The sequence below is a fragment of the Poecilia formosa genome, unplaced genomic scaffold (assembly GCF_000485575.1).
Source record: "Poecilia formosa unplaced genomic scaffold, Poecilia_formosa-5.1.2 Scaffold228, whole genome shotgun sequence".
NCBI classification, from domain to species: domain Eukaryota; kingdom Metazoa; phylum Chordata; class Actinopteri; order Cyprinodontiformes; family Poeciliidae; genus Poecilia; species Poecilia formosa.
Genome location: NW_006800167.1, coordinates 677,117 through 704,558, shown reverse-complemented (window position 1 = coordinate 704,558; position 27,442 = coordinate 677,117). Strand labels below are relative to the sequence as shown.

Below are 27,442 nucleotides of genomic sequence, written 5' to 3'. Positions count from 1 at the left end.
CGGGCCACATGTGGCCCGCGGGCCTTGAGTTTGACACATGTGCCTTAAACAGTTATTCAGTTTAAGAAATGTAACAATTGATTGCTGTAACTGGAATCCAAACTGAATCTCAAGTCTGTTTCCTACACTTATCCTTCAGTCTACCGAGATTTGATATAAATATTTGATGAACACTTGCAGACACTAATAAATGTTAAATTCATTTTAGCAACATTGTAGTCAAATAGATCCTATACAGCCTGTTTAGTTTAACGGTCTCCCCCAAAGCTATTACATGTCAGTCAATGGTTCCGTTAGGACATCAGGATCCTCATGAAATAGAGCATGAAGTAAAGGGTGACTGACATTTTTCAACTGTTTTTACGAAATTTAAATAAATATTACACAAATGAAAGAAAAATTAACTATAAAGAGGAGTGCTAGAGGTTTGCTGAATGTTTCATCATAAATTTTCATTTTCCCCATTCCACAAAACATTAAAGCAAAGTAGAGCTGCCACACATTTTGTTCCTGAGTGAACATAAAGACAGCATGACTGTGGCTAATACTGAGACAGAAAGGAATATTTACATTTTATAGATTCAAATAGCCCGAATCTTACGTCCACCGTCTATTTTCTATTTTACTTCATTATTAAATTATTAGGTTCACAGATAAAATAGCTGAGAATATTGTTCCAGCACTTACTTTCCCTCACAATGTGTTTTCTGCAGGTCTACTGAACAGCACAAGTATAAAAACCTGTATTCTAAAGTATAATTTTAAATTCCTAATCCAAGATCTGTACCTCAGATAATCAGAGTTGAAACTAGCCATTGCAAAAATCCTCTACACGTCACACACTATATTTAATACATTTTGCAGTCTGTTTGTTAATGATGTGGTGTTGTGTCTGGAATCACAGTCATTTCATCAGATTCACATTAAGTCATGTATGACACAGAAAACGTTGGTGACAGAAAACGTTGGTTTGCAAAGTAATTCATGGTTGACTCAATGACTTCAAAAGCACTTCAGTGCTATGGCTGCCAAAACAAACCCAAGTCATCAGTCCTCTCCAACACAATGTTTGAAGCATGGTTGCTGTGGTTGATAACTGATTTGCTCTGTGGATTTCTCTACAAGTGTTGTTCTGCATTTTGGCCAAACACCAGTTCTTTTGTGTGTTTGGTCTTGTCTGTCCAAGGAGGATGTCTGTATTTATTCTAAACTTGGACACAACCTCACAATTACATGTGATTCCAAACAAGATACTGTATGTGCCCAGTCTTTGTAACTGGAGTTTTCATAGACGTTTAACATACATATCACAATAGAGGCTATATCTCAGGTTTTCCTTCTTATTTCATGGTATGCCCTTGCTGGGGCTTCCATGTTTTTTTTCTTTTTTTTAATGGCAACTAGCTTTTCAAATTTTCACATGTAATGTTCCCTGTCACTATGAAATTCAGATCTGAAATTTGTTTTGGAAAAAGCTGTTAACCTGCCCAGATTTATTTCTCAACATCCGTTTCAACTGGCATTACATTAACACCAGTACAGGGAGTGACCAAATCTTTAGCTTTTTTTAAAAGGTGTTCATTGTGTAAATTGCTAAGAAAAGTGCGTTTGATTAGAATGACATGGTGCACAAGTGTACACAATATCCCCTTTTAGGTTTTACTTTGCATGTGTTCTGCATGCCTCGAGAATCATCAGAAATAATGAACACACTAGAGTAACTTCTTGGATCCACCTAGAGAAGTAATCTCAGAGCCAGTTTATATTTTGTGCTTTTCACTTTCATTTCATGAACCTCCCATTTGCCTGCAAAATCCCAGCCACATGCTTCAAAAACAAGACAGAGCCTCTTGATCCCACCAAACCAACATGTGTGATTGTTTGTCTGGGGCTAAAGTTTTGCATGGTGCAATCAGAAGCTTGTTTGCCCCGTTGCACTGAACAAAATCTAGTGAGTAGAGGAAGTGAATGATTGGAGATTTACAACTGGATGTTCACTGCTTGTTATTTTATGATAATTGATTTTGTATTTTTGACTATTTGTTTTGTAATACCTACTCTCTGCCTCAATTGTGCTTTACATTCACCGTTTCCTGTAGCTTTAGCTAAAATAAATCCATGAATGCAAACTCAAAAGCAGATTTTCAAGACCATAAAATGTCCCTCCCTCATTAAAATGTCATGAGTTTGAATTTCAAGGAAATGGTCGTTGTATCTTCCATCATTATACCCAATTATCTAATCATCATGAGACTCACTAAAAGGGCCTACTGTAATGCATTGTTAAGAGGCAGACTGGCAATTACATGTTGCTCTAAAGTCCCAGAGGATGTCTCCACCCATCTCTGGCCATTTACAGCCCATCTTGGCACTTTTCTTGTCCTTCACTCTTCCTTCACTCCACACTGATCAAATCAGATGAAATCTAGTTTCTTCTTGTACTGGTTTAATTGTAAATAGTATCCCTTCCAAGTTTGCACACAAAGGTTACCACACTAAATACATCAATGTTGTTCCTTCTGACCAGACCGCCAATGTAGAATTTCAAATAGCCGTTATCAATAAAAGACACGTACCTCCTTCTGGGAGTATTTGATTGCCAGTTTCAAACGGGCTAGGTCATTGTTGTTCTCATCCATCAGAGGATCAATGTCATCATGGTAGTTGAGAATTATATCCAGCTCCTTGGAGCTTCGAGTCTGGTCCAGAAGGTCTTTTGCAAATTGTTTGCACATATGGGACAACTCTTCGTACTCTGACTTGAACTCATTCTCCACTGTGCTGAGCTCCTTCAGCTCCCAGCTGAGCTGAAAAGCCGTCAGGAACGGATCTTCACTGGAGAGGGCAATGAGAGAAGGGCTGGCAAGGGCCTTGTAGATGTTAAGACGAGAACGTGAGTGACGAAGGCTGTCCACGTCTGTGTGGGACATGCAGTCCATGCAGTTGCAACGCACAGCATGTGGCTGAGGTACAGAAACACCTCGTTGCAGAAGCAATTTGATGATCTCATAGTTGTTTGTCTGAGCTGCAAGGATGATTGGAGTAATGTCTGGAGTGAAGTCTGAAAACTGTTTGTCCAACAGAATTGGGGGGATCTTAACGAGGAACCAAGAGAGAAATGCACAAATGAGTTGACAATAAACAAACCAAGGTAGATAACACAAGTATTGTATAGCTTTAGAAGAACATTGCTTTCAAACTCCATACAGGATGCAAACAACAGTTTGAAAGGAACAAATTAATGCCTTCTGACTGAAAGCCCACAGCTAATGGCTTGTGGTTAAGCTGTTCTAAGAAATGTTTGTCTGAACATCAATCGTATTTAATTTGGAAAATGCCTTGAAGACTAATATTGACTTCCAAATTTGTCTTTTGAAGCTAAAAGACAAAGTTCATGGTTTGTCAAATAAAGTCCCAATAAAAGCACATTGAGCTTTGTGATTGCAGCATGACAAAATATTCCGCAATACACAGCATCTGCAAAACAAATAATCTATGAGATTCAATTTGTGTTATCACATTTAAAGTAATCTACAAAAAAAAAAAAAAAAATCAGCTTTAAAAGTTTTTCTTTTCTTAACTTTTGAATAATGTCCAGGAAATGTCCAGGAACTGAGTCTTATATTAAAAGAGACACAAGTAGAGCCACTTGAACAAATGAGACTTTAAACTTGGTTTAAAAAACACCAAAAGTTTAATATATAAAAAATAACTTTTTGAGGTTGATCTAAACAATATTTGCTTTCTGTTACCTGTTTTTCTCCACGTGGCCTCTTGTGATTGAGGAGCAGCTCAACGGCCCCCACTACTTCCTTACGAATGGCGTGCAGCAGGGCATCACCCACATGAATGTTATAGCTGAGCAGGAGCTCTATGATCTCCAGGTTCTCGTTTTCGATGGCAATAAGGAGGGCTGTGCGTCCCAGCGGGTCGATGCAGTTGATATTGATTCTGAAGTAGATCTCAGCCTCCTCTAACGCTTGTTTTACACTCGCGTAGTCCCCTCTTTCTACGGCCCCCAGGTAGACCTTCTCCATGGGAGAGAGCTCAGCTTCTGCCCGCACAACCCGCAGTGGGAGACGGTCATTGTATGTGGAGTTGTCAGTTCTCTTGTAAAATAGTTGAGCCATTTTTTCTTTTTATTTATTTATTTTTTGCTATAATTGTCTATAAGTCTGCTGGAAGATATCAGAGAGGGAAGTTTTAGCATTTTCAGAGGGACACCTGTCATAAATCAATTAATCAAATTCTGAAACTAAAGCTCAAATATATAGACAAACATATAAATTATATATGACACATGAAAACCTGCCCTTAGTTTCGCATTTAAGACTTTCAGTTTAAAATGAGTCCACTGTAAACATTCAACAGTTCACATTAAATATATTCTAAACCTTATAAAAGTTTTTTAAAACTGTTCCTTCCCCCCCGCCCCCCTTAGGGGACAGACTAAATTCTATGAATTTGCGCTTAATTTTAAATGAATTGGCAAAGTGAATCTTGAAGAAAAGAAATAAAAACTTTACCGGTTTCCTTCTGGGTGTGATTCAGATAAATCCCTCGTTAGAAAAACTGTTTCCAGATCAGGAAGTTCGAGGGTCGTTCTCGCATTGTTCAAACCTTCACCAAACCGCCTGTCGCATCCAGTGTCCACTGCTCCTATCCAACACTTCGGTCAACTTACTAACTACATATATTTTGTTTTTCCTGTTACACTGATGCGTCAAGTGATGCAGAGTGGACCGAAGTGACACATCCGCTCCAGGCTGCTGAAGATGAATGAGCTTTCACCAACGCCCCTGCTGACTATTTTGATGTTGTTGTTAACCTGCGACTGACGGAGGGTTTTCATTTGTTTTGTTTTGGCAAGTACGACGTAACTTTGAGTGTTTTTCTAATTACTTTATTGAATGTAAGTTAAATTCATGTTTCTGCAGACTGAATAAAAGAAATTGATTTGCTAAAATATTAAAATCCCGACACAAGCGCATGCTAATCTTATTATGGATATTATTATAATTTTCGTAATTAAATTATTTAAGAAGATATTAGAAATATTTATATATGGCAGGTTTATTTTTGGCATTTTTTTCTATAAGTTTTAAGTTGTCGACTAAAGCAAACTCAAAACCACTTTTGAAATTGTACGTTTTTTGAAGATAGGAAACCAAAACATAAGGAAAAAATTTTTTTTTCCCCCATGCGACTCGTATTCATACAGAGATAATAGCAGGAATAATATTGATTCAGACAGGATTGGTCAAATAGACCAACTGCAAAGGATTTTCAACATATTTTCATAATAACCTCCTGATTCCTGAACTCAGCTCTCCTAAAAGTCATTGTATTGCACCATTGCATTTTGTCAACTTAAAAGAAATAGTCAAAGCACAACAATAAAAAGTCTCCACAACAGTAAATGTATTGTGCATACACAAGGAGAGGTGCATGGAAAGGTATGCATAAAGAAATCGTTGTTCAGTCATTGCTGTGTATTAAATAGCAAAAGTGCAAACAAGCTGCCCATTTAAGATTTCAAAAATGATACAGAAAAAAAAGTCTCAAAAATACTTTAGTCTTTGAATTTGGTTATTATGTGTAGTAGTGCATAAAATGTTACAATTGTAAGGTGGACAGTTACCCTCCATCTAGCAAAACTGAGAGCCATGGTTAAATTCCTCCAACATAATGGACAAATTATGTCCAAAACATAATTTGTCCAAATGACAACCCAGTTTTAGCATTAAGAAACCATCAACAGAACCTGGCTCAGTATGAGCAGCTGTCTGCCATGACCACTGTGTCAGAAGATAGAACAAGCAAAAAATAAAAAACCCACAAATTGATAACATTGTTGTAGCACAGGTTGAACCCTATCTGGTACACATTGACTGCTGAAGATAACCACCAGCACCTGGAATTGGAAACCCTTCAAGGTGTAGAAGATGGATTGATGGGTGGATGTCCTTGAAGTTCATTGCAGAGTTTTCATTTGCTTAAAAACCTACAGCCTTTCCCTAAAAGTAGAAAGAATCGATGTGGATCCCAGACACATTTACATAAATGCAGGCTCACAGGTTGAGGTAACCAATAAACCTTCTGTAGGTTCTGCAAAAATAGGAAATCCAGTGAATTCATACAACTGGTGTGGTACAAAGCAAACCTGTCAATGATGAGGGAGGGTTCTGATGAAATAGATTAAGTAATTAAAAGACTGTGACCAGATATGAGGGAGTAGTAGAATGTGACGTTAGACTGAATATTAAACCCCTGCCTTGATTCTCCTACAGGTGTTTTGCATCATATTGATTGTACTCACCTTGTTTCCATTCTTTAATCACATCTCCATAGTACTTAAACTATTATTGTTTAATGTGAACTAACATGATTCCACCATTTAAAAGTAACCTACTTGTTTAAAATCCAGAAATGTCTTATTTTATGTGTCAGATCAATATCCTATCATTTCTACGAGACAGTGAGCAATCAGGTTTTTGCTTTTAAGCCCTTTGAGAGTTTCTGATGACGAGACAACTGAACTGCTTAGCAAAACTATCTCCATTTATATATTTTTCTGAAATATAATCTGGAATTTGACAAAGTGTAAAACAACCAGCGCTAATGCATTCCTGCAGTTTTTAAATTTTTCAAAGTTTTTAATTAGATGTCAAAGTTCTTAATTAGATCTTACCATCCCCAATTCATGAGTACAACTTCCTATGTTGACATTAAAAGGTCAATGGTATTTGAGCTAAGCAAAATAGCTTATAAATTGGTATGCATTATTTGCCATATTTGCATAGGTCATGGTGTAAAATGTGTTTTGAGGGACGCAGTTTTCTTATGAACAAGAAAAATGCATGAGAATTAAATCATGTTGAGCAGTTGCACTTAACTCTTATAAAGTGTCAAATATCAAATCTGCTGGAGTTAATAATTTAACACTTACTAACACTAATTCAGTGTTAGATCTTAATATTAACTCTCACAGAGTATTTTTAACTTCATAAGAGTTATTTGTAATTAATATTAAATTGGTATTTTATTGTTATGAACTTTTAAAAATTCTTTGGAAAATAAATATTTAATAAACAGGCAATTATTTTCTCAAATGCATTTATTTCAAAACGTGCACCATAATTACAAAACATATTATAACATTGAATAATGTGCATGTTTCACATATCACTTTCATTCACATATTGCTTATTAAAAGGTCTAACATGTCAGTTGTGCAATACAAAATGCAGTATGCTTAATACATTTTTCTTCAATACTATACACATGAAATTGTTAAAAAGTACAAGGTGGAGAAAGTAAAGCCTGTATCAATGCATGCAGTTCATGTAATATGATAGAGTACATTTTCTTTTAACAGGTAGATTGCCAGATATTACATAACAGACCAACCTGATATTCAGATCCATCATTTCTTATCCAGTTTCTGTTTCTGTTGATAAGAGACAGTTCCTCTCTGCACTCCACCAGAGAGATGTCCATCACTAACAGACTGTCTTCAGGTTGTTGGGCTGTTCGTGACGTTTGGCAAGAGACACCAACATGCTCCTCTACTGCATCGGACAGTCTTCAGTCTCTGAGTACGACAGCCGGTGTCGGTCTCTGGATCATAACAAACAAAAAACAAAACAATGAGGAATGGAACGAATGAATACATTTTTACTACAACTCTAACAAGCCTCCATTACAGAAATGTAGGGTTTCACAGATATTAACACTAAAATAATCATTTTTGGAGCTTGAATCTTCGAAGAATCCATGGAAGGATCGGGAGGGGGAGGTTAGGCTGACGACTGGCGATTCATCCTCAACCAGACTGGTTCTAATACAAAAATGCAATAAAAGGATTAAAATATGCTGCAAAACATATATAAGAAGACACAACAGCGGGAATAATGCTCTCAACGTGAAAAAACCTTTTACATTTTTTCAAAGGAAAAAAAATCGATCAGAAAGGTTGGTAAAGCTGACCAATATGCATGTAAACGTTCAACATCATGAAAAAACATACTCCAGATTATGAGGGATCTGTTTAAGTCAGCCAATAATTTGAATCTTCACCGGCTTGATTTTTTCCGACACTTCGCTAACATTCGGCATGCTAAGCTAAATATGCTAACACCGAGCCGTGTGGCGAACGTGACGTCTAGGTTGAGCTCAACTCAAAATAATAGTTATAAACCATCTCAGAAAAAAATTACTTACCAAGCGTGGTAAACACCTCAGATATGTGGATACTAAATAGTCCTGAAATGACTTGGCTTCTGTCGCTTCGCTCCTGGGAATCTGTGATTCTGGGGCGGAGTCGGTGAATTAACTCCTTCAGTGTTATATCCGCTGGTGGAGTTCAGAGTTAAGAAGCCAAAAGTTATTGATTCCATTTTAACACCTCTAGATTTGATATGGAAACACTTTGTTTTAACACTGGATTTTAACTACTAAAAATATACACCCCAGAGTTACATAAACAGAATGTGACTTCATAAGAGTAAAATTAAATCTGCTTTTGCACGAAGTCTACTAACACCGAAACATTTAACACTTTTGAATTTGCTGTGTACAAGTGTGTGGATTTGTCTTAAATGTTGTGGGTAGAAAATATGTTTTTCAGAAGTGATGACCTTGGGTGAACGCAGTCTTATTTTCTCCCTTAAGGCAGGAGAAAGCATATGTTTCTCCAGTAATGAGAGGAATACTTTAAAATATTCTATTTCTGCAGCAGTGGTTGTCAGAGAAAGAAATCTGGTATGACTAGTATGAACTTCACTACTTTTCTGACGCTTCTGTCTGATCATTTATACTTTGTTTTACTGCTTAAAAACAGAGATGATTTAGTAAGTCTTGATCTCAGGTGTTTACAGAACCTTCTTTAATAAAATCTTTTATCATTTACTTTTTTTTTTTCACAATGAAGTTGCTTCAAGCAACACACGAATGTCTGCTACTCTACTCCAATTCCAAGATGACAAATGTTCTTTGATGATAATTGTAGTGTGGTCAGCTAACTTTATGATGTGGGTAATGTGAACACGTCAGAACAGTCACGTGTGTGTGCAAGCACTGAGTACACACCCTCTGGCTGATCCGGTGTTCACTGGGAAGGATTTAGTTGTATTGTTGCCAGTTCTGACAGTCTGGCATCTGGGTATTAAAAAAGGTCCGGATCCAATCACAGCTGTTAGGAGTCTGCTTCCAACGGCTGGAAGAGGAGGCAGCAGGGTTGTATCAAACACTAATTATCAGTGTCCTGGCATAGGTGGGGGTCCAGACTCTTTGGGGGGGATCCAGGTTCATGAGGGAGGGATGTTTAGATCACAATAAATTGCTCAAAACATATCATTACTGCATGAGTGATAACAGAGGGGGGCATTCAGGAAGTCAGTGAAGAGATCTTTCAGTTGCTCTGCACAGTTCTTTAGATGATGCCTTGGTACGCTGTCTGGTCCAGTGCTGGGGTTGATTAAAAAGGAAATAAAAGAAAGAAAGAAACTCTCAAACCAGACAGACATCGATGCCTAGAGTCTTTGTTGTCAGCAAAGTGACTCATGAGTTTTCTGTGCATCTATTCTTCCCTTCCAGATGCATTTTTTTTCTGCCATTTTCATTCCTCCACACGCTGCTGCTTTGTTGCCAAGTCTAAGGGCAGCAACAGAGATTTCAGACAGTGGGGTGGTTTCTACTGTCAACCAGGGGCTTTTGTTGCATGATACTTGGTACTTCTTACCGCAGCCACTTATGGGTTTTTCCTGTCACAGCCTTTGAGCATACTTCCATACTATACTGCCAAACCTTTTTCATTCCGAATCTGTATGCAGACATCAGCATAATATCCAGCTATGAAACTTTGCAATAGCTTTCTTTTCACTTATAGGTTGGCAGTATTTTCATATATAAAGAAAATAAGCCTAATTTTACCTGAAGCTGATCTCCATTGCAGGAAACCTGCATTATTTTGTACTTGATCTCTGTTTAACAAATTAATTCAATCAGTAGATCAAAGAACTCATTTGCCACTAGATGGCAGTAAGACATTTCCTTTTTTGTCAAATTTGTAGGGCGATCACTTTTTCTGTTTTTTCTTTATTTGCATTTCGATGACTTCCTGGGTCTCCTTTCCTGTACAAAAATAAATACAGTTCCTTCAGACAGTTTAAAAACTAATTACAGCATAACTGTGAAAGCATAAAGCAGGTATGAGCTAGAACAAAACCAGTGCCTTTTCAGACCTAAACTGTGTGCATTACACAGGCTTGATTTCCTTGTTGGCCTTTGCCGTGCGTGTGGGAGGGAAATTCATTCAGCATCACAGTCCTGTCAATTAGATGCAGTGTGTGTTGGCCAGGTTTCATGCTTGCTTCTAAAAACGAACGTTGATGCAATAGCCGAGCTAGCAGCAGCGGTTCATAGTCATTAAATCAGGATTTGAGCTAATTAGGCCTGTCAGCATCAGTGATGACAGAATACAGCTGTTGTTTGCCAAATTTGACTCAAAAGTTACAAAATGTTTATGGCACAGTTTCAAAAGTCAACAATGATTTTAAAATTCAATTCTGGACTTTTAGCTGCATTTTAACGCCGTCTTGCTAAAGTATGTACACATTTTACTCTTTTTCCTTCTTTGTCACATTATATTCAAACATGTTACTGCATTTCATTAAGATTTTAGGTGTTAAATAAAAACATTAAACTGTACATATAAGAAAAAAATTATGCTTATTTAGCCTAACTTTTAGTCAGTACTGCAGAATATGCTTTATCTATCTCTACAGTTTAGAGTGTCCTTTGCAAAATAAAACATCAATTTGCAAATCTTGCCATAGATTCTCAATTTAAATCTGGATCGTGGCCTGGTCTTTCAAACATATGAATGTAATTTGATCCGATTCATTACTTTGTAATTCTGACCCCACATGATTAGGACTCCAAATCATGTATGTGCTATCATGGCTAAGATTTTTTTTATTAGGGATTAGGGATGTTTTTTTTTTTATCTGTTATATTATTAAATCAAATCAATAATGAAGTTTTTAATAATCACATAATGCAAAACACAAAATGCTATGTTCACTTTCGGGCAATGCAGAGATCAGTTACCTGTTTGATATCAGCGGAGGAAGCAGTGATGTGTGACGGATTTGTTGATGTCTGTCTGCAGCTCAATCGGATTAATAAAACCAGCCATGTGACACAGCTGAGGTTTTTGTGCCTGTCAGCAGCACACATGTGTTTGTATGTGTCTGTGTGTGGTGCTGGTGGTCAGAGAGTTAAAAATTGCTTGGAAGTCATGTGGTCAAAAGGCAAGTCAGAAAGCATGAAAAGCCCCTTGTTACAGTTAACGTAAATGATGACAGTTCGTTTTGACAACTAGGGGCCAATGGAAAGTTTTAAGTCAATTATAGCTTGGCAGGGGACTCAGAAATATTTGAGACATTCTCTCAGAACAACCAGGACCCACACATGTACTTTTTGTTCTGTATAAAATAAAAGGAAATTGAATAAATGCATTTAAACATAACTAAAATATTGTACAATCTGAAAAATTTTGTAGCTATTTGTGATTTGGTTCAAAAGTGTTTGATTCCTTCTAATGTAGCACTTTCTACCCTTAATAATAATAATAATAATAAAAAAGTTTAAAACCTTTTGTTTCAGTTACAGATGAATGGTAAAATATCTGCTGGTTGGTCTTAGCTTGCCACTGAAAAAGTCATGTTAGACAGACGGTAAGGAAGCTCGTTTTGACAGAATCCTGGTGCCTCTGCAGCTGCGTTCGCAATGTTTTATCGCTGAGACTTTCAGGCACAGCATTATACATCACATTCCATTAAGATCTTTTGGAAACAGGGTGTTCTCGCAAGAGTACTGCCTCAGAAAACAATGACATAGAGTTAGTTGTAGCTGTTGAAACTTTTTCTATAGTAGAAAAGATAAGGTTGAAATCCTTGTTCTGTTAAATTTGGTATTGTATACATATTTTATTAAGTCTTACAAGAAGTGCTAATATGTTCAAGAGATGCAACATATATGCCAAGATGCATATCAGGTTATATGAGCCATTCTTTTTTTCTTTTTATTGCCATGCTGTTATGATCCTTTCCTATAGTGTAACTTTTATAGCTATAAATGTTGATCACCTTCTTCACCATAACCACAAACTGATGCCTGCCTAGATTACTAATTTGCTAGCAATGATTGCATATTTGTTGCAATTTTTGATGCTTATGTTCCTATTCCTTTATAAATTCTGAATTACCAGCCACAACAGCGTGCTCCGTTGGCATTTGCAGGCATCAAATAAAGTTTTGTGTTGCTTTTGTCCCCTGTGCTATCTTTGAGTCACTTTTTCCTGACTTCTGTGAAGACCTACTTGCTTCTATCTTTGCACTCCATGCAGTCAAACCTTCTAAAAAGTCAGTCATCTGAACCTGAGCACCTGTCGATACACCTGCTTCTCATTCCCTTTGGAAATGGCCATGGAATTTACCAACCCAGTTTTTCTCATGCCATGCCAAGATGCTGCTTATTGAGTTATTTATCCCTAATGGGACTTTGTGTCAGCTAGATTCTCTTGCGATGTTTGTGAATCTCAAGACTTGACTAGATTTAACTGAGAGCCAGTGAAAACTTCCTGTTCATGTTTGGATTCTGTTACTTGTAAAAAGTGACAAGTATTTAATTAATTAATAAATGCATAGTTTTATTATTTCTCAATCAAGTTGATGATCTTGCATATGCAAAGTGTTATGGAAAATCAAATGCATTGCTATCACTGCACTGTAAATACGATATAATTTGATGTATTTAATTATGCAGACAGAAGATCTTAATCATATATTATCAATATCTGCAAAAACATCATCACTTATGATTATAACCAGTTTGCCTCAGTAGCTATTACAAAATGATGTTTCTAACAATTTATTTCAGGCCTTTGGAAAATTTTATGGACTATAGACTTGAGCCAGAGCTTAAGAAATGACATTTTTCCCATCAAAGGTTGACCATGAATCCTTTCATGATCATGACTACTAAAAATGTATAGTTCTTACACTAGAAGAAGGTCTTTAGTAGTTTTCAAAAAGGAAACTAAAACCCCCATAATTCTCATTCTCAGAGTTAGTAATTTAGGTAAGCATAGATTTCTGCAGAGCATTTTGCAAGACCCTTTATTGTCATAAACATTCAGTAAATAGTTGAAAAAGCTTGAAAAGTGCTTTGTTCTTACATTAGTTCCATAATACATTCCTCTCTATATTCCCGGGGAATTTGCAGCCACAGATAAAGAAAATGATTAAACTTGACTGGTTCTGCTGCCTTTTCGTTCTTTAATATCCCAGGAGGAACATAACCTGGGGAAGATGGATTTGGGTGCCGCCCGGCTGTGTGTTCAGCTTCTATAGAGTATATAATTTACTTTTATGGGGTTGGATTTTCGGGAAGTTGCTGCGATCATTTTACTGTATAGGGCTTCAGCTTGGGGTTGTAAATGATAAAGATGTAATAGCCAAAATATAGCCTTAATGAGATCAGTGAGTGTGGCGTTGTGGCATCTCTTGAGAATAACCAAATGCAAAAATAGTCCTAAACACAAGCAGCTGTTAAGAAGGAATTGCTTTTGCAACACTAAGAGGAAAATTGGGGTAGCACATAAAAATACTGTTATCCAGAGCTATTCAGTTAGGAGAGTAGGATAATATAACAGTGTCAGAAAGATAAGATATGGACTAGCTTTTAATTATGTGGAATAAAAATCAGCTTTGAATTAAAATTATACATAATGTCACATTTTACTGTGAGAAAGTACTCACTTTTAACTTTTTTATTTTATCAGTTCACACCATAACATCTTTCAAGTCAGATTGTCACACAGTTTTAATCGGCTTTAGTTAATATATGTTATAGAAAGATAACACAAGCAGACCACAATTCACGAATTGACTTAAAAGTCAGCATTCATATATAAAGGACTCCATTAGTGGGATTTGGTTGCAGATTTAGCTCATGCTGAATGAGATGGAACATTATGCAGCTCGTTATAATACCAGCATCAGGTCAATTCTATGTCACTTCTCAGGACTCAAGGCTCATTACATGATGCACATTTCTGTTAAGATTGTTATGATACCAGTGGTGCCTCTGAAAGTTGGGAATTTAACTGTTTCAGTGCATGGTTGGCTCCTATTGTCTAATGATAAAAAAAAAAGGGAGATTCAGCTGAGGGCCATCACTGCAATGACCCTGCAAAACAAAGTATTTTCAGATTACAAATATGAATACGTATTTTTGTTCCATTTCTCCTAAGCAACTAGACTGGCAAGATGAACTTAATATTTCAATTTACTATATGTTTAATAGCTAAAAGACATCTGGTATATTTCTTTAATAAAAAGAATGTGCAAACTGTATTTATAGTCAACATGTCATAGATAATACAATACATTTAAAATGTCTGTCTAGAATATTTGTACTTAATTTACATTTAAAAGCTGCAAGCTCAGCTCGAGCAGCACCAAATACAGGTAAATGCAAAGCTGGTTTAATCCTTCAGCATCATTTGTTTTTGCAAGGTAATTCAAACGGCTGAACAGACTATCGTTTCACAGCTGCTACCATTAGTGTGCACAAGCAAGTTTTATAAGGAGGCAGTGGACAGGCTCCATCACAACAGACAACTCTTGTGTGTCCTCTTTGGAAGAATCATAACAAACAAGCATTTTCACTTTTTTGTTGACTAAATAATTTGGTTCATTCTCCACAATAATACAAATGTTTGAACAAAGATTACTGAGATAGCAACTAACTTTTTAGATTTATTTCAACAACTTCCCCCCCCATGGCAGCCACTGCTGTAAGATGTGCCATGACTGCTAAGCTTAGAATGCTAGCAAGTTTCACTTTAGGACTAAAGTTGATAAACTAGTTGAAGCTTTATATAATTTTTTTTTCTCCAAGACATGATGTGAATTAACAGTCTTGTGACAGTAGTGGAGAATTTCACTGCACTGTTGGTAGTATCAGGAAAAAAAAATAGCTACAATGCTAAAAATACAATAACACAATTTACAGAATTTCAATGGCTAATATTTAATTCCCATCAAAATTAATTTGTATAATACAGTTTATCTAAAGTGATAGATTAATTAGGCTTTTTTTGGTGTCATCATATGCAAATGGTGCAAAAAATAACAAACAAAAAAAAAACAGTCTTTTGTCATTAGCATTCAGTAGAACTGTGTAAATGAAATTGGGCAACCAACCTCATTTTTTGTTGTTGATATAAATGATGTAAGATGGTTTGCTGAGCTGCAATATTGCAACCTCAGCCCCACCTGCACCATATGTAACTGCTGAAGGATAAATCTTCTGCACCTCAGGTGTGCAATTACAAGCTTCAGTTCTTTATAGACTGACACTTCTATCTTCTAGCAAGGACTGGTCATTTACAATAAATTTGATATAAATGCACTATGACAGAATATCATCAAACTCCCCCTTGCTTGAAAAATAAGCTTGGAAAATTGGGTATGATCCAATTCCCTCTATGCAATCACTGCTGTCAGAAAATTCTCCTCATCTTCTTTTTCATTTTCTCTTGTAACTAGATGCTGTCAAGGCCCAGGGGCTTTGCTGCGCAGTTTGCTTGGCTGTATTTATAATTGGACCCTGTCAACAGTGTCCAGTGCAGCAGAAGTGCAAGGTTTTGTTATGGCATCTACTTTGTGCCAATTTCAACACATGGCAGCTGTGAGATGGTTTGTCTGTCATTAATGCATAAATATGGGATGGTGCGGACACAATAGTTGCCCCTGCATGTTTGTGGAAGGAATGAAAATTATCTAAGCACAGCTGAAGCTAAATTCTTGTTTGCAATGTAAAACTTTAGGGTTGTCTATTTGCAAGAAAACACTGGTAGGTGTGTGTTTGTATACAAAAGAGTGGAAGACAAACCTAATAATGAGGCCTGCGGTTCCCGTCAAAACCAGAATGTCACTCTTTTTTTCCATTGACATGATAATTGCATGTAATAGCAGTAGAAATGCCAGAAGGGATTTAGAATTCAGTGCGGCTCCATCTCTCTGCGGCAAGCCTCTAGGTTAGGCATGTTTCAATCCCCTCTGTTATTTCTACTTTTTCTATGTTCCTTTGTTCCTGATCAAATGTTCTGTTCACCAAATTGTGGGATTTGACCTGCTTTGCTATTTACTAAGTATCTGTGTGGGTGTTCTCTTAATCAGTGTGGGAGGAAGGGGGGGAAAAAAAAAAAAAAGAGAAGCCGGATCATGACTGAGCTTGTCAAGACGAAAATGCTCTGCTTGGAAAAGTGTCAGACACCTAGAGGACAGACGGGAAATAGGACAACATTGATGCCTGACTCCAAAACGACACTGTAGAACTTAGATCCGTTTAGAGCAGGGTGTGGACAGCCAGCCAGGGTCAAACACGCTGGCTGACTGCAACGCAAAATTAGGAGAACACTTTTTTCTGATGAATCTCCTTAGTATCATGGTGCCTTGTGCTATAAATATATTTGTACTTAATAAATCCATGAACTGTATGGGTATAATACATCCTGAGCTAAAACCCACTATCTCCACAAGAAGTCATAGTAGGGTCAGCATCAAGCACTAGGTTCACAACTGTTCATTATCCAATGTGGAAAAAAAAGAATGCTAGCCTTTAGATGTTCAAAGCTAGTTCCTCAAGAGATGCAGCTGTAACTGAAGTGAAAATTGCATCATATAGACATAATGAGGCTTAATGAAAGCACTGCACACTTTTCAGAAGTTTTGCTGAATTTTTTTTAAACCATGTATTCTTTTATTTTTACTTCACAAATGTGCACCACTTTATGTTGGTCTATCAATTAAACCTCTCCCTCCCCCACACCACCCCAGTAATATCTATTTAGGTCAGTTGAAGTGACATGTTGAAGTGGCAACATGGGAAAAGGTTCAAGTAGTATGAACAATTTCACCAGGCGCTATTTACGCCCCTCCTCAACACTCCAGGAGGGGGAGACACATATCCACTTTGGTGCGGGTGAGAATCCAGATTGTCTATCCAGACAAGACCTGCTTATGGTTGCTTTTCTTTACTGTTAGAGGCGTTGTATGAATAGTTAGGTGACCTTGACTAAGGCATAGTTCCTTTTTTTTATTTTTAAAACATGTGAAGGATGTGTTAAAAACACACCTCCCTTGAACTTGCACACAGACTTTAACCAATAAATCCACTTCTCACGGAAATTTAATCCTACTCATTAAGAGTTTTGCTTAGTAAACCTCAAAGGTCTATCCTCCCCTCATCACTCTTTCTGTTCAGAATGACACAACCGCCGTCCATTTATCACCCGACAAACGCATTCCAGGGGAGACACTGGCCAATGGGTAAAGAGGAGGGCGTGACTTTCCTTTTACTCCAGCAAAGCAGGAGTATGAAGTTTCGCCCAACAGTGCACAGCTGCTGGGAGAGAATGGTGCAGCTTCGCGCTCAGCTCAGGTGCGTGATATTTCCCAGCTCCGTTTTCATCTTCCTATAACTTTGACCGACGCTCACAGGAGTGCAGGCACAAAGTTTAGACGCCGTAGCTCTACTCCCCAAATGGCTTGGATTATTCCTTCGCATCTGCACGGGACTGGCGCTGCTTTGCTTCTGCTCGCACTGATTCTGACAGGTGATGCCGGAGCGAGTGTTTCTGACAGCTATGGATTATCATACGCCCTGAGGCCCGAGCTCTCGGAAGATACGATACTGGTCGCCAATAATGGGATCCGCGTGCCTTTCGGGAGATCAGTTTTCATTGATCCCATTAACGATTTGGTGGTCCAAGTTCAGCCCGGCGACAGATGCAGCATCACAGTTTTGGACAACGATCCACTGTCTCAAAGACCAGGACACCTGTCTCCGAAAAAGTTCCCGTGTGAATTTGGCCCCAACGACGTGAAGTATTCACACTTTGGCTCCCGGAGTCCCCCGAGAGACAGAGTGAGATTACAGCTCAGGTACGACACCCAAACGGATACAATAATAATACCGTTCATGATGGAGGTGGAGGTGGTCTTCACACAGCTGGAAGTGCTGACGAAAAACATGCCCCTTACTGTTGACAAACTGCTGGGCACCAGTAATCCCATCGATAGAGGGATTTTGGAGTTCACCTTTGACAGAAGCTCACAGCAATGCAAAATAGCTTCGCTCACCAGCGGCAACGTGATTCCCCGTTATGGGAAACTTGTGGATGAGGAGAGCCTCGGAACAATGGTAGACTGTGATGAATTCATTAGGATGAACATCCGTTATCAGCATACTTTTACTTCAAAGTCCCCGAACAGAGATTATATCCCCATGCTGGTGGAATTATATGATAAAGAAGGAAATGTGCTTAAGCAGGAATTTTTCCAGATTTTGGTGCGAATAAAAGACGGAGAGGACAACACGCCCCCTAAGCCCAGCTTTGTTGCCATGATGATGATGGAAGTCGACCAGTTTGTAATGACAGCAATAACCGTAGACATGCTGGCTGCTGAGGATGTGGAGTCTAATCCTGACGAATTAATTTTCAACATCACTTCCCCTCTCTCCTTTGAAGAGGGCTACATAGTCAGCACAGATGACAGGAATTTACCCATAACCTCATTTTACCAGGGAGACCTCAAAGAACTGAAAATTGCTTATAAACCTCCTGCTGTGGATTCAGACACTGAGAGGATTTTCCAGGTTGAGCTTGAAGTTGTGGACACAGAAGGGGCTGTGTCAGACACGTTTGAATTCATGATTGTTGTCAAGCCGATGAACACGTTGGCCCCTGTGGTTACAAGGAACACTGGTCAGCTACTGTATGAAGGCCAGTCCAGGCCGTTGTCTAGTTCACAGAATCTAGAAATCAGTGATGAGGACAATTTAGACAAAGTAAGAATTAGTGTAATTGATGGCTTAAGGCACGGAGAGTTAACTGTTCTGGGCTCTAGGAGGAAATTTTTCACCCCAGCTGACCTTGACGCTGGAGCAGTCATTTATCAGCATGATGGTAGCGATACATACAGTGATAACATTATCTTCAGGATGACGGATGGCACAAATGAAGTGGAGTTTTTGTTTCCCATCACTGTTGTGCCTACAGATGATGAGGCGCCTATTATCAATGCCAACACTGGTTTGATTTTGTTCAAAAATCAAGTTATGCAGATTTTCCCATCAATGCTCAGTGCTGCAGATATTGACTCAGAAGATTCTACAATAAAGTTTGCATTAGAGCTTCCCTTTCCAACAGTGGGGCAGGTGTTGCTGCGTCAGTCTGAGGCACCAAAGGACCCATCTACCTGGAAGTTTAATACAGAGGATGAAATGTATGAGAAAGTAGTGACTGAGTGGCTGCAGCAGGACATTATCGATGGAAAACTGTTTTACAAGCACACAGGGCCTCACAGCACGAGCACAGTCATGGATCAATTTGTGTTTAGAGTACAAGATGACAATGATCCCCCAAATCAGTCAGGTAAGAGCACATTTTTAATCAAAATAATTCCCGTTGATGACCTCCCGCCTGAACTTTACCCCAGTACAACCTTACAAATGACTGTTCACGAGTACCAGCTGACGCATTTCCGGAAAAAATTCCTCCGCTACACCGACCTTGACTCAGAGGACCGAGATTTAAAATACACCATTATCCAACCACCTACAGACACAGACGAGAACAGCCCTGTTAAACTAGGAGCCCTGGTATTGACTGAAACCCCAAACAGTGAAGTCACAACGTTCACACAGGCACAGATTAATCATCACAAAATAGCCTACAAACCACCTGATCTTGAGCTTGGAATTACCACTCATGTTCTACAGTTCAGATACACTGTGGAAGATGTCTCTAGAAATAGTGTGGAGGGAGTTTTTACAATATTCTTAAAGCCTGTGGACAACAAGCCACCTGAAATAACGAACACCGGATTTACTGTGCTGGAACGTGGCAGACATATCCTCACCAGGGCTGAGCTGGACACCACAGACACAGACACAGACAGCAGCAAGATAATATTCACTATTACACAGCCTCCTCTTCATGGCCAGATCCAGTTCATATTCACTCACATGACTAAAGGAGATACCTTCAACCTTGAGAATATTGGAAATGGAATGATCTCGTACATCAACAATGGAGATGAATCAACAGTAGACTTGATAAAAATAGACGTCAGTGATGGCGTGCACGTTGTTCCAATTTCTATAAAAATTACAGTGAAGCCAATTGATGATGAGACTCCAACAATCGATCTGCCAGCTGGTACAATAGGCTCCTACATAGATGTACTAGAAAATGCAGCAACAGAAATCACAAGTAACGTAATTCAGGGAAGAGACGAGGACACAGATGACCTCCGTTTGACCTTCATCGTTGAAGACAAACCATCATTTGGTGAAATCCTAGTGAAAGGAGTTCCATCGAGCACGTTTACTCAAGCTGATATCATTAACGGCTTTGTGGTCTATGCCCATACAAGCGGAGAGATCGGCTTAAACACAAAGGAGGACTTTTTCAATCTCACTCTGACTGATATGTCTGATGAGTGGACTATAGGAGGAAATAAAATTACAGGTGTCAGAGTTCATGTAACTATTCTTCCCCTGGACAGTCAGGCTCCTGAGGTCTTTGTTGGGCCACAGTTTACTGTTACGGAGGGAGAAAAAAATGTCATTCAGATTCTTCATATAAGCGCTGATGATGTTGACACCCCTAATGATGACCTTCTTTGTACAATTATTGTTCAACCAACTTCAGGTTATGTGGAAAACATCTCTCCAGCACCAGGCTCAGAGAAGTCCAGGTCTGGGACAGCTATTAGTGCTTTCACCATCAAAGACATTAGACAGAATCACATTTACTACGTTCAAAGCATTCACAAAGGAGTTGAGCCAGTGGAGGACAGGTTTACCTTCAGATGCTCTGATGGCATCAATTTCTCTGAAAGGCACTTTTTTCCCATCTCCGTAATCCCCTCTAATGATGAAAAGCCAGAGATTTACATGAGAGAATTTGTGGTTATGGAGGGCATGAACATAGTTATTGACACTCCCATACTGAATGGTGCTGATGCGGACCTCCCGCCTGATCAGCTCACATTTTTCATCGCCAACCCCCCCAGACATGGATTTATTCTTAATCAGCTCACCACTGGAACTCTCCCTGTGTCAAACTTCACCTTGGAACAGATCAGGGATGGCTCCAGTATTGTGTATGAGCATGATGACACAGAGACAACAGAAGATAGCTTTAAAATTGTCCTCACAGATGGAAAATTCAGTGTAGAGAAAACGGTAATAGTTATGGTTATCCCTGTGGATGATGAAACCCCGAGGATGGCTATTAATGACGGCCTAGAAATTGAGATAGGTGATGTTAAAGTAATTAACAATAATGTTTTAAAAGCCACTGATCTGGACTCTGAGGATAGTACACTTACATATATTGTAAGATATGGGCCTGGCCAGGGGTATTTGCAAAGAACAATGCCTACTGGTGAATTGCAAAATATCTCAGTTGGGATGAATTTTACACAAAATGAAGTAGATCAGGGATTGATTTTCTACATCCACAATGGGCAAGAGGGAATCCGTGACCTCATTAAGTTTGATGTGACAGATGGAATCAACCCTTTAATTGACAGATACTTCTATGTATCAATTGGTGGGATTGACATAGTTTTCCCTGATGTAATCAATAAAGGAGTATCCCTTAAAGAGGGAGGTCGAGTTACCTTGACAACTGATCTTCTTAGTACAAGTGACCTGAACAGTCCAGACGAACACTTGGTCTTCACAATCACCCGTGCTCCTGTGAGAGGACACCTGGAATGCACAGACACACCTGGGATGCCAATCTCATCCTTTACTCAGCTCCAGCTGGCTGGCAGCAAAATCTACTACATTCACACAGCTGACGACGAGGTGAAAATGGATAGCTTTGAGTTTGAAGTGACTGACGGCTACAACCCCGTGTTCCGCACTTTTCGCATCTCCATCACTGACGTCGACAACAAGAAGCCTGTGGTTACGGTGCACGGCCTGGTGGTGACTGAGGGAGAGAATAAACTCATCACGCCTTTTGAAATAACAGTTGAAGACAGAGACACCGTTGACCGCCAGTTGAGATTCACAGTTACTCAAATCCCCGTTCACGGTCGCCTGCTCTTCAACAACAGTCGACCTGTCACCTCTTTCACAAAGCAGGACCTAAATGAGAACATGATCAGCTACAAACATGATGGCACAGAGAGCGCAGCGGACAGTTTCTCCTTCACCGTCACTGATGGAACCCACACGGACTTTTATGTCTTCCCTGACACGGTTTTCGAGACCCGAAAACCCCAAGTGATGAAGATTACTGTTCTTGCTGTGGATAATGGGGTGCCTCACATCATAGTTAACAAAGGTGCCCAGACATTGAGGGTGATGGAGAGAGATCTCTTGGGGTTTGTGATCACAAGTAAGTCCCTCAAAGCAGAGGACAGAGACAGCATTCAGGATTCTGTGACTTTTAGGATTACTGTTGCCCCAGTACATGGTTACCTGATCAACCTTGGCAGAGGAAATGCAACTGTGTCCACATTCACACAAGGTAAGAGAGCTGCTTTTAATATTTCTACTGTTCTTGCAACATTTGTGTCATCCTTCACATACTCTCTCTGAAGACTTTGTAATTCTCAAAGATGTTTGATGCTAATCTTAAACCTCTTTATATTTACCTGCTACGTTAAACCTTCTCCCCATTTGACATTATAAAAGCAACATTTCCTAACAAAGGTTTCATTAATATTTCACCCAAAGCTTCTTTTTTTTTAGATACAAAAAAAGTCTGTTTTCAGGGCCCCAGGCTTACCAGATCTCCAGAGGAGTGTATTTTTTCAAGCAGTGCCTAGTGGGTTCACTTTTGGAAAGAGCTGGTGGAGATTTGTACATTACTGGAAAACTATTTTCAAAGAAAAACCAAGGGAAATATAGATATGGTGGTAAATAATACGAACTGCAAACACGTTGAAGGGAGACTGGCTCAAAGGAAATCACTAGTTTTGTAAACAACACAAGGCTGTGCCGAAGTTATATTTCAAACAAGCCAGGGGGATGCCTTGGTTAATGGTAAATATAGGTGTAGCAGCACATCTGTTGTGTCAATGTCCATGTTATTTCTGCTTAGATTTATGGAGCCACTGTGCAAAGGGTATCCCCAGGTAATTAATATTTCAGCAGTTTTCACAAGCATAAATAGACACAAGCTATGCACCACTAATAACATTTTCTAATGCACCATTCCATTCATTTGAAGATTTTTTTGACTTAGATAACTGAAGGCATGAAGGGTTAAACTTTACACACTACCGTATCAATGATTATGAAGGATTCTGTTTGACAATATTGTCAAACAGAATTTTTGCCTGCTAAAAATTTACACATTTTTAGCAGGCAGGTTTGCCTGCTAGAAATGTGTAAATATGTAAATTTTCCAAGACTTTCAGCATGCATATTTTATCACACGGCCTGAGTCTGCATTAGAACGTAGCATTCAAAAGTTGTTTTTAAGTAGCATATCAGGGGGGGGGGAAAATAAAATCTGAATGTATTTTTCTCCTTGTCACCATTCAAACCATGGCAGTGTTTGTTGTTCTGCTCATGCAAATTCTTTCTTTTTCAGCTGAAATCGATGACATGAACATATGCTACATTCTTAAGCCTGGTGACAATGCAACAAATGACATTTTCCATTTCTCCATTGAGGATAATGGTAAGTTTGCTGTCTGTCAATAAGATATTGATAAGATATATGATAAGAATTCTTCTCATGCTGATATTGGATTTGTCTCAAATTGAAGTATGAGAATATTTTCTACAAGTAGGAAAGCCTGCATGTACACTTAGTTCACAGTATGTCTACATAAGGCAGAGTTATGTGCAAAGATGATAGAGACTTCCAGGACAATATTTTCTCTCACACATGATGGAAAGCGATACTGTTTATACAGTGAAATAGATTTTGACTCTGTTGTAATTTCTTGCCGTCTTGCTTATTACCATTTTATTTAAGCATTTGTGTTAGTTTTACTGCAAATTACCCAGTAGCTAGTACTACCTTATGGCTCCAACCTATAATTACTGGTTATTTTTCAGCAAGTAATTATTCATTTAGCAAATGACTAATTAGTAAAGCAATTAGCGAAGACCTTCCCTCTAACGAAGATTTGTAATCAGGCGCAGGCTCAGTGAAAGGTTTGGGGCAATGATGTCGGTGTTGCCGATTAGCAGAAGCAGTGTGCCTTACAGTGTGTCCTTTTCTCTACCCTTCAGCTGTGATGAGTGAGCACAAAGAGCTGCTCTAATAGGGGCCCTCTTTTCCCACAAGTATCTCCCCGGCCTTCATACTTATATTCTCATTTTGCATTTTTTTTTTTTTTCAAAATAAATCTGTTGCTTCGGTTTAAATCAGTGGTAACAGGTGGACGGGGTGCTGATGAGTGATGACTTAAAAGTAGAAGCTGGTTCTGAATTATAGATTTTCACCTGAGCGGCTTGCTCGTTTTGAGCAAAGGAGAAACTTCTTTGTTGGTGAGGCTCCATCAGTCCTCCTGTTATTACCACACCTGAGTTATTTGTCAGGGATCTCTGCTGGTTTTCTCCCTCGCTGTCACTCTCTTAATGAACACACCCAAATCCCACACCAGTAGTTTGTTTTCCAGAGCTGATAATTAGATTCACTTTCTCGGGTCTCACAATAATGTTTACGTTGCTTTTACATTTTTAAAAAAAAAGGTGATTCTAAACAGCATGTTCTCTTCCACATCAATTACAGCTTTGTCGACGCTGACCATGATTGTCATTCTGTGACATTTGAATTGCGCTTTAAAGTTTTTCTGCCTTTAAACATTTCTAAGTAGTTGGTCGGCCCATCCGCAAGGACTTGTCACGTACTGCAGTGCAGCTGGTGAGGCAGTCAGTGAACATTTTTTCAATGAGATTTGAGCTCCGCTCGTGGCAGCCCTGATTCCCCAGACGGCGCTTGCAGCTCTTTGAACAGCCGTGTTGTGGAGGAGCTGAATGGTGTTCTCCAGCACACAGCTGCACCATGTCATGTTAAACAACGGAAAACATTCTCCTTCTCACTTCAACCTCATTTAGCCACTAAAACTTAGAAATGTTTTTTCCCCCCTCTCAGTAAATAGTTGCTTTTGATGGTGCAGCTGCTTGTGGTAATTTCAGGAGTTTGTGCCAACAGATGTGAACTATCCGTGTGTTTACTACTTGAAGGGCATGTAGAGAAAGTGTTTTTGCTGCTGATTGCCAGTATCTCAGTCTGTGCGCTACCTCCTTTGCACATGCCATTGTCATGTAAATACTGTCATCATAAAAAGCATGTACACCCCTGCTGATGTCTAGTCTTTTTGGTATCTGGATATCATGAAAAATGATTTAGAGTACTGGCTTCTGTAAAAATGAAACCTATAGATCTATGCTGTCAGGATTTATTCAACAAAGATCACACCAATTAGAAAAAGTAGAAAAAGTTTTTAACCCTCCTGTTATGTTTGTTTCTGAGATACAGCAATAATGTTCCTGGGTCAATTTGACCCGTGGAGTGTTTATAGCGTCAGAAACCAAAAAAAAAAAAAAAAAAATCCTCCAAAACATTTTTGTATCTGATTATTAACTCCAATACTAACCATTTCAATCAACATTTGTGCAATAATGTTTTTTTTTTATTTCTCACAAATAAAGGATCAATGACGACAAGTTACTCATTTACTCGTTTGGATGTAAGAATTGTAATTTTTTACGTCTACGCACAAAATTTTTTTATATTACATTTTGAATTTTTTTTTTTCAAGGTGTGATCTTTGTAATTTAACTTGAGACACATATACTGTTCTGGGTGAAAGTGACCCACTGATTCAAATCAAGACAAATGAGTCATGCAGAAAGTATTTATGTTTCCCCCACTTCTGCTGAGTGTCCACTCAGTGTGGCTGGAGTTTGCCCACGGGAACCGATAAGGTTCCTGTCAAAAGTTGTATGAACACCTGCTTTCTCGCAGTGAAGTAAAGAGAATAGCGAGAAAGTGGGTTTGTGTGTGTACACATGTGCATGTATGTGTGTGGTGTGTTTGTGTGTGTGTGTATGGTGAAATATGTCTCATAGTTGCAAAGACATTTTTTTACCCTTCAAATTGACCCGAACAGTATATATGTAATAGATACTGTTACATAGTATCTATTTACACAAATGTGTAAAATGAACCATTTTCAATTTATATGTAGAGTTCACCTATTAAGACAAATAGAAAAAGTTTAATGCAGAAAACATACATTCAACTATTTTTAAACTTTAAAACGGGTCAATTTGACCAGCAACATAACAGGAAGGTTAAGTAAGAATAAATTGCATTTTTTAATTGAACCACCTTTGGCAGCAATATGTTGAAGTGATTGTTTTCTGTGTGTCTTTATCAGTCATTTATGTTGAGACCTCAACTTTGGTGGTAGCTGTTTATTTCTCCGCTGCTCTATATGCATGAAATAGCTTTCTACCAACCATTTGTTGTACATTTTGACAACTGACTAAAGTAATTTTAGACATTCCAGTTATTGTCTGCTCTTAAGGTTGCGCAACTCAAATAAATCATACCTATTCTCACTTTTCAGTCATATTTAATGAGAACAGCTTAGACCAAATGGGGATCAGAACAGACATAAATCAAGAAAGAGTGTTATACTACTTTTCCAGCCTGGTGTGTCACATTTATTTATGCCATTGATTTGAGGAAATGGGAAATAGAAGTAGTTACAGGCAAAGCGTCAATATGAAGTATGACATTTGAGTATGAGTAATCAGCCTCATTTTGGGGCCATTGGACTACATTTAAAATGTGCAATTTTATCGCTTTTCTGAAACATGCAGAAATTAACTTAGAAGTAGACCACAGCATCAATATAAATATTATTCATTCATATCTCTGTCTAGATCTGTCTGAAAGAAGAACATGTTTAAACTGAATTGATGAAACTAACCCTATCCAAAACATGCTTTATGCAGTTTTATGTTTTGTGTGTATTCAAGGATTTAAATAAGCCAGCATTTCATTGATGTTTTCATTTTATAGGGGTTGTTTTATTATTCCAAATATGGATTTCCATCAGGAAAATGTCACTTTTATCTGTATTGGCCGGCGTCAATATGGATTTAGCCAGGTTTATTTTGAAGCTTGAAAAATTTCCAGACTCATCACATACGTCTAGAACACAGGATGGTGAATCAATGTGTCTTCAACATATGTTTATATTGAGTCCGAGGAGGATGCCACTGTGACAAGCGAGATTTGAAACTGAGCAGACTATTTAATTGATATGCCAGAATTGAGCTGATTATATATATATATATATATATA

General features: G+C 38.4%; 2 protein-coding genes and 1 long non-coding RNA gene across 4 annotated transcripts in view; 1 reads left to right on the top strand and 2 right to left on the bottom strand.

Annotated features, from left to right (window-relative positions):
• The window catches only part of LOC103149453 (short transient receptor potential channel 4-like), a 12,651-nt gene extending 7,861 nt beyond the window's left edge, over positions 1–4,790 (bottom strand). Inside the window, exons 1-3 of one of the 2 annotated variants that reach the window (XM_007568633.2) lie at positions 4,527–4,790; positions 3,753–4,178; positions 2,577–3,095 (exon numbers count right to left, since the gene is read on the bottom strand). In XM_007568633.2, the coding sequence (XP_007568695.1) occupies positions 2,577–3,095; positions 3,753–4,130 (897 nt within the window). In that variant the 5' untranslated portion in view covers positions 4,131–4,178; positions 4,527–4,790. The remainder of the gene's footprint in view (positions 1–2,576; positions 3,096–3,752; positions 4,179–4,526) is intronic. The other variant, XM_007568632.2, reaches the window with a different exon arrangement.
• A 12,395-nt stretch (positions 4,791–17,185) lies between these two features.
• Positions 17,186–27,442, top strand: part of LOC103149452 (FRAS1-related extracellular matrix protein 2-like) — a 61,892-nt gene continuing 51,635 nt past the window's right edge. The window contains exons 1-2 of the mRNA XM_007568631.2: positions 17,186–22,630; positions 23,702–23,791. Of these exons, the coding sequence (XP_007568693.1) occupies positions 17,620–22,630; positions 23,702–23,791 (5,101 nt within the window). The 5' untranslated portion in view covers positions 17,186–17,619. The remainder of the gene's footprint in view (positions 22,631–23,701; positions 23,792–27,442) is intronic.
• The window catches only part of LOC107838234 (uncharacterized), a 17,373-nt gene continuing 16,214 nt past the window's right edge, over positions 26,284–27,442 (bottom strand). Inside the window, exon 3 of the long non-coding RNA XR_001664302.1 lies at positions 26,284–26,380. This is a non-coding gene — a long non-coding RNA (uncharacterized LOC107838234). The remainder of the gene's footprint in view (positions 26,381–27,442) is intronic.